The sequence below is a fragment of the Phascolarctos cinereus genome, unplaced genomic scaffold, assembly GCF_003287225.1.
Source record: "Phascolarctos cinereus isolate Bilbo 61053 unplaced genomic scaffold, phaCin_HiC Scaffold_3;HRSCAF=262, whole genome shotgun sequence".
Taxonomy (NCBI): domain Eukaryota; kingdom Metazoa; phylum Chordata; class Mammalia; order Diprotodontia; family Phascolarctidae; genus Phascolarctos; species Phascolarctos cinereus.
In genome coordinates, this window is record NW_027555736.1 from 80008748 (window position 1) to 80016977 (window position 8230).

The 8230-nt window shown below is 39.2% G+C and overlaps 1 protein-coding gene across 3 annotated transcripts in view; it reads left to right on the forward strand.

The window, feature by feature from the left end:
• Positions 1-3074, forward strand: part of IDE (insulin degrading enzyme) — a 108309-nt gene extending 105235 nt beyond the window's left edge. For all 3 annotated transcript variants that reach the window (XM_020964096.2, XM_020964097.2, XM_020964098.2), the window contains exon 25: positions 614-3074. In XM_020964096.2, the coding sequence (XP_020819755.1) occupies positions 614-709 (96 nt within the window). In that variant the 3' untranslated portion in view covers positions 710-3074. The remainder of the gene's footprint in view (positions 1-613) is intronic.
• Positions 3075-8230: the final 5156 nt, after the last annotated feature.

Here is an 8230-nt window from a genome sequence, read left to right on the forward strand (position 1 = left end):
ACTGAAAGTGTTGTGTTTAGATGATTATCCCAAGAAGGAAGGACTTGTTATTTTACGCAGCCTGTGACTGGGCTTGGGGTCGCAGGGTGTTGTTAGAATTTCAGTTCTTCGGGCTCCAGTTCGTTCATTGGCCCAGCCCAGAGGTTTGGATGCTCCTTCTCCCATTTCATGGCTCCCAAGGGTTTGAAATGGTCTCTTTTTTCAGCCTGAGGAGGGAGGAGCTCCGCTCAGCCACGGTTCCTGTACGATGAGGACCAGCTGCTGCTTTTGAGAAGTTGGCATTGACTGTGCTAAGCTCTCCTCCTCAGTGCAGCAGAGGGGGCCCTTCCTGTAGTCTCTCCATGTGGGCACTCCCAGAGTCGGAGGGCAAGGAATACCAGGGTCTGTCTTGCTGAAAGCAGCCCTAGCTTAATGACCATGGGTTTATGTAGAAATCCCCATTATCTTCCATCCACTATGGAGGGAGAAATCAGGCTTGTTGTTGTGTTAGCAGTTTTGAAAATCTGAGGTCCTAACTGTTGTGTGTACAAGGGAACAATATTGCCCTATTGTTTCCAATCTGCCTTTTCAGTTAAAGATACTAAGAATTGGTTTTTTTTACCCACACCTGCAGCCAGAAGTTATTGAAAACATGACGGAATTCAAGCGGGGCCTGCCACTGTTTCCCCTCGTGAAACCACACATAAATTTCATGGCTGCAAAACTCTGAAGAACCCAACCAGTGGAAAAAAATGCAAACGGATCAGCATTCTCATGTCTTCAGCAGGGTTCAGAACAAACACAGTGTTCTTATTAGGGAGACAATCTGGCCCATTTTAGGAGTTTCTGGTTCATTGAAGATTCATACTGTATTAGAGACAGACAATTAGAAAAAGCATTGCAGTCAAATGGCATTATGTAGAGTATTAAAAATCAAAACTAATTAAAATATTAAAGTCTTTTAGATGTAGTATATTTTTAGAATGTTACATACCTATTAAAATATTTAAACTTCCTTTTAATTACTAATAGACACCCCTCAACATAACATTTCTTAAAGTGTTAAAACTATTCCCACAGAATGCTCCTTCTCTAACTCTGTAAAATACTCATTTGTCAGGAAAAAAAAATACATTAATAAGCCTTTTCTGTAAAAAGTTCCCTAACTTGATAAAGAAGGCTTCAAAGCTTTTTGAAAGGTGACAATGTTGGGTAACACCTTTTAAAAAGAAAATTGATCCTAAAAAAAATGCTTTCTACTGGTTTGTTTAATAAGGTCAATGGTGAATATAAAATTTGACAGATAATGGACAAGAAAATACCTTTTTTCTTTTACTGGTGAAATCATTGAATGTGTAGGCATGGTTTTAATCTTTTTATAAATGTGAACACATTTTATATTCAAATTAGTAGAATGGCTGGAAACCCTAGTCCATCCCATTTATTTATGGTTCCAAAAACATTATTCCTTTCATCAGTTTTATCCCATATTGAATTTTCTCAGGATTACTGTGTGGCCATTTTCTTTCTAGTTAAAATGACTTTCTTTAATTGCAGTTCCTCTTGTTTCTGAGTGGTCTGTGGCATTCATCACTTTTACTTCTTTCCATTCATACACTGCTACCTTAGTTTAACAAGCACAGGTAGGGTCCCCCGAGGGAGTGCCTGACACATTCTCCCAACCTCAAGTGACGTCGTCAGAGCATGCCCAGCTGCACACTGCATCAGACCTGGCCTCCTGGAATGGCGGCACCGAACAGAAAGGAGTATACAAGGTCTGTGAACAGCAGAATCCTGTTCCCATGTGGCTTACAAGGGTGAGGAGGCAGTATCAGAGCCACGTATTTTTGGAGTAATTGTGGAAAATAAAACCCCAGATTATTTTTAACAGCATGGATTTTCTAAAATGCTTAAATTGTTACTAGTCTTTACTATGTTGATAAATTAATGCCTTAAAATGTTGACAAATTACTTTAAAAATAAATAGAAAGCAACTGGAGTGAAATAACTGAGGCTTTTATCCCTGAGCTTCTGTCTTTTTTTTTTCCAGATGAAGTTAATTTAGTAGATTCATCTGCTTTTAAAAATATTTGCCAGTTTCAAAACTTACTTCAAATGAAATTGTGGAGATGTGCTGAGTCCATATGCTGGTATTTGTGACATGAGGCTGTCAAAACCTGGAGCCAGCTGTAACAAACTGAATTCTCAGAACAGCCATCACCTCAGTTTTAATGTGACAGAGCTTCCTTATGTAAAGTCACAACTTTTCACATCTAAGTTTTTATACTTGCCATTTTTCAAATCTAAAATTGGGGGCATACAAACTGGGGCAAGAGTAATTATAATCACAAACATGGAGGCTGCCTTTGAACACTTGGCCCCATTTCTACTTGCAGATGAGCGGTGCTATAATGGTCTTTTTGCCCTTTGTCTTCAGGACCTGACTTTCTGAAGACTTTTGTCATCCATCAGGAGGTTTATGTGTTTATCATTCCCTTCTGGTTATATGTATTTATAGAATATGCAGGTTATTACCAAGCTGCAGATATAAATAAAGTAGATATAAAATGGGCTGGATTATACAAACATACCCTGATAACAGTCCATTCAAATCCACTGGGTAAAACTTTTATGTAGAAAATGAAGTACTATGGATGCAATTTTAACTTTTTTTAAAAATTGGATGAAATTTAACAGTATGAAATAATTTTTATGAGGAAGGTCTATTTTTTGATTTCTGGAAGGTGGCTTGTGTGGTGTGCCAGAAACGGTTCTGTCTGTGTCCGTCCTCCGGCCTTTTACCCAGTTTCTGAGTTGATCTAGCAGTACAGTTTGATAACTCAGGCATATTTCATGGGTCATTTCAGTGGATCCAAAGCTGCAGTGTCTATAAGCAATAACAGACTACCTAGGATACTGTTATTTACTCTTAGTGCTTGTTAAATACAGTTTGTGAAAGAAACCGTAAATTATTAGTTCCATGTAACTTTTTAAAGGCTTCTTTTGAATAGTTGATGTGGAATTGAGAGCATGTGACAGCCAGTGTGGCCGTGTGCTGAGGTTATCCTGTTTACAAATAAATGGTCTGAATTTAACCTGCAGAGTTTGCTTTCGTATTCTTCTTAGTTTACTATATTCTAGTGGAGTAAGTAATTATTAATTGATCGACCACCTGATGTGCTAAGGAGTGGCTAACCCAACCATGAGCCAGGCTGGAGACTGCTTTTAGAGTTTTCTTCTACATATGCTTTCCGGCAACTTTCAGCAGTTAAAGTATTTGAAAATGGACTAGAAAAGGCAGATTGTTTCTGATGCATAAAATCTGATGTTCCAGAAGAAAAATCATGTAGCATTGATTCCATCCCAACAGAAAATGGTTCCCCTTCATAGATGTGTGCAGAGCAACACGTTTATAAATGAAGGGACATCACTTTATTCCAGTCTCAAAGTACTGCTCCCTTTTTAATGTTCTAGAAGATTCAAAGGCCAGCTTAAACAAACATTCACTGCCTCCTGCTGGTGTCTCTGTTCTTCTTCTGGAGTGTCCAGAGCCCTTCTGGTCATCTGAGACTTCTGCTGTCTGTCTTCCCTGGATATACATATCTGGGACCTGCTGGTGAGGAGAAACAGCCTCTTTGCTGGTTCCAGCCCCTGACTCCTCCCTGTCCAAAGAATCCACTCTCGTGAGCTGTCACTACTGCTTAGTCCAAACAGCCCTCTTTTGGTTGTTTCTTGCAGGCCTCAGCAAAGCTGTCCATATAACCCAGTCAGCATTTCCTTTGACCAGTTTAGTGGCAGCATCCAGAAGAGCTTTCTAATAGGGTAACGGTGCGCAGAGCTGAAAAGTAGCCATTTTTTGCCTTTGCCTTGGTCAGTACTGTTTCCACAAGGATAAAAAAACAAAGGAATTTCTACTATGTAAGTCTCCCTTCTCCAGGAACAGTATCAGGCTTTACCTGTAGTTATTTCCCATTGATGGCTCTCTGAGAATCATTACTTCTGTTGTAGTACTATTTTCCTTTTATGATCTGGATGACTTAATTCTGTTGACTTGTTGCAGAAAAATTCATTTGATAGTAATACTGAATTATTCACTCTCCTGGCATTGTCTTCACAGATTGTTGCATTTTCATTTGTTTCCATCTGAAATTACTTTCAGGTTATGTAATAACTGGCTCATATAATATTTTAAAGTTCGCAAAGCATTTAACCTGGATCAACTCAATCTAGTCATAACTCTTAGGGTTTGTGCTACAGATATTCCCATCTTAAAGATGAAGAAACAGGTTTCTGATATTAATGTGCCTGTGGTCACAGAGCTAATATCAGAAACAGGATTTGAACCAAGGTTTTCAGCAGAGTGCCTTCTACACCATTTTGTTCTCGAATTATCTTACAAAGTAACTTCCTGGTCTGTTGCTCTGCATTTGTAATAATGTTTGTATGGCACATGACAGTTTTCAGAATGTTTTCACATGCACTCTTATTTGACACTCACAACTGGCTAGTGAGGTGAAGGCAGAACCAATGAGATTATATATACATATATATATGTATATATGTGTGTGTGTGTGTATGTGTGTGTATATATATGTGTGTGTGTGTGTGTGTGTGTGTATATATATATATGTAAAGTACTTTGCAAACCTTAAAAGGCCTATAAACGTGAGCTCTTGTAGTTAGGACCAAGATAAAACTCACAGAAAAGTATAATGCCTCCCTAAATACTGAGAGGCATCTCCCAATGTCTGTTGTCCCGCACTGTCTCATAGGTATTCACGCCAGTGTCACCACAATTAGGCCATGCCTTACTGGACTGGATACAATCATGCTATCCAAGTCCCCTTCAAGAATCACACAGAAAGCTGTAGCTCCTCTTGTATTTGTGAATAAGTTCATAAAGGTCTGAGCATGTAAGCATGGGCCCTTGGCTCTAGAGAAGGCTATTCCAGCACATTAGAGAGCTTGTGATCTATGAGGTACTCTGTTTTTAGGAAATAGGCCAGAGAAGAAATGAGAAAATGCACTTCCCCTCCCCCTTTGCCCATGTGTGTGTATGTGTAGAAGGGAGTGTGGGTGGAATATTGCATATATTATCAGAAACAGTTGATACGTTGGTTGATTTTGCAGAATTGTGTTTTTTCTTTTTTAAAATGTTTATTGCAAGGAAGGGTTACCTGGGGAAGGGAGAGGTAAGGGACATACCCTGAAATGAAGGAGATATAGAAACAAAAGATATCAATAAAAATAAGATTTTTTTTACAAGTACATGGTTAGACTTGGTCAAGTATTTTTCCAAATAAGGTCTTGTTTTTGCAGCAGCCACCTGCTTAAAAAACAAAGCATTACTTATAAACATTGTTTAAGTGTTGGTAGTTTGATATTTCTAGCCACCAGACATTCAGCAACACAAAATGGTCTGCTGTACATCTCCACCAGTAAAGGTTTAGCTGGGATGGGGACAGGGAATGCCAGACCCAGCCAGCTGCCAGTCAGACATTTTATCAAATTGTCCTGCAGTGGAATTGTGGGTCAGCCACTTCATGATCCCAAGCCTTAGTATCTTTATAAAATGAAGATGGATGAGTCTAAAGTCCTAAATATAAAGTTCAGATTCTATAAATATGCCTCTTATGATGCTCTGATGCCCTTTCTGAGGGCATTTTGCTCTAACACTTAGCATATCACTTAGCGCTGCAGTGGGAAAAGTGCCAAAATGACCCACATTCTTGGTTTGAGAAGATTGCAATTTATTATGAATGGCCTTTTCTGAAGACTGATTTCATCTCCTAGCAGAATGGTAATTTGTTCTCCAATGAGAGACATTTTGAATGATTTAAATTTCTATTTGCCATAATGGAATAATATTGTGACTTGTGAATCAGAATATTAAATTATATTTGACATTACATTTTTTTTCTTTCATGTAGTTTTCTTTTTGGTGGGGAAAACAAACCTGAACTGTAGTACACAGAAAATTCTTCAAATGGCTTCTTTAATGTGGCCAATCTTGAGGCATAGAAGATGGAACACTATCCTGTAATAACACCAGGACTTATAGTAGGTGCGCCAACCCACCTGTTCAGAACAGGACGCACTCTTCTTTGACTTCTCTGTTTGAAAAACTGTAATAGCAATAGATTACATTTTTAAAAGTCATCTTGTTAGAGGTTAGGAAGAATTTAAATCTCACCTCCACAAATATGAAAATAGCCGTGTGACCTTGGACAAGTTACTTCATGCTTTTTGCCCTCTATTTACTATTTCTTAAAAAAAAAGTTATTTTTAGCATTCCTTTTAGAAAATTTTTGAGTTCTATGCTCTCCCCCCAGCCCCTCCCCTATCCATTGAGAAAGCAAGCAATATATCAATTATACATGTGGTATCATACAAAACATTTCCCTGTTAGCTGTGTTGCCAAAAAAAAGGCAAGAAAAAGAGTGAAAAAAATTATACTTCAGTTTATACTCAAGAGTTCATCAGTACACTCTCTCTGAAGGTGGATAGCATTTTGTTTTATCATGAGTCCTTCAGAATTTTCTTGGATCATTGAATTGACCAGATAGCTAAATCTTTCACAGTTGATTGCTGTATCTGTAATGATCTGGTTCTACTCACTTCACTGCATCAATTCATATAGGTCTTCCTAGGTTTTTTAAAAACCATCCTGGTCTTTATCTCTTACAGCAAAATAATATTCCATTGGGGCAGCTAGGTGGTACATTGGATAGAGTGCTGGGCCTGGAGTCAGGAAGACTCTTCTTCCTGAGTTCAGATTGAGCCTTGGACACTAGCTGGGTGACCCGAGACAAGTCACTTAAACCCTGTTTGCCTCAGTTTCTTCATCTGTAAAATAAGCTGGAGAAGGAATTAGTAGACTACTTCAGTATCTTTGCCAAGAAAACTCCAAATGGGGCCACAGAGTTGGACATGAAAAGGGGCCACTAAGGTGGCACAGTGGAGTCAGGAAGATTCATCTTCCTGAATTCAAATGTGGCTTGGAACACTTAGTAGCTGGGCAAGTCACTTAACCCTGTTTGCCTTAGTTTCCTCATCTGTAAAATGAGCTGGAGAAGGAAATGGCAAACCACTTCAGTATCTTTGCCAAGAAAACCTCAAATGGGGTGTGAAGAGTCGGACACAAAACGACTGAGCAACAGCAAAGTACTCCATGGTCATATGACACAACTGGTTTGGCCATTCCCCAGTTGATGGGCATCCCCTCAGTTTCCAGCTCTTTGCCACCCCAAAAAGAGCTGCTACAAGTATTTTTGTATGGATGGGTTCAGACCTTTTCTTTGTTCTCTTTGGGATACAGACCCAGGAGTGGTATTGTTGAGTCAAAGGGTGTGATGCACAGTTTTATAGCCCTTTGGGCCCATTTCCAATTGTTCTCCAGAATGGTTGAGTCAGTGCACAATGCTACCAACAGTTCATTAATGCTCCTATTTTTACACATCCCCTCCCCAGCATTTGTTATTTACCTTTTTTTGTCATATTAGCCAATCTAATAGGTGTTGGAGAGGGGCGATCGCGATGGGGAGGAAATTTGGAACTCAAAATCTTGTGGAAGTGAATGTTGAAAACTAAAAATAAATTAATGTTTAAAATTTTTTTTAAGTGCATGTAGAATTTAGTAAGGTAAGAACAACTACGTTGTACCCTTTTCAATGAATCAATTAATAACACTATTAAATACCAAACCAAAAATATCTTCCCCAGTTTTTTTTTCCCCTGACCACTTTCTTCTGGGTTCCCTACTGGATACTCTACAGCTTACCTGAATTGCATAGATACTAGGATGCTGGCTCTTTGGCTGCCTTCCTCTGTAAGGTCTTCTTCCTTACTGAAGATGGCTCCATAGTTATTTCAGTATTTCCTCTGCACCTGCTCCCAGCTGCCCTCTGGGAGGACATCTGCAGAACTATATTCATGGTCTTGCTCATTTAACTCCTGATGATGTAGGCCACAATAGTCATGATGTCAAAGAATTTTGAGCTGGATGGGACCTTAAAGACCTGCTATGGTGGTTTCCAACCTGTGGGTCAGGGATCCTTTCAGGAATACACTACAAGGGATCCACCAAGCACTGTTTGCTTTGATCTCTTTACTTCAATGCAAAACAATCCAAACAAGCCTTCATGAAGCCCCTGCTCTGCAAAAGCACTGTACTGGACACTAGGGCTACAACTCCCTGCCCTCAGGAAGCTTACTTTCTAATGGAGTGCAACATGTAAACATACATAGATAC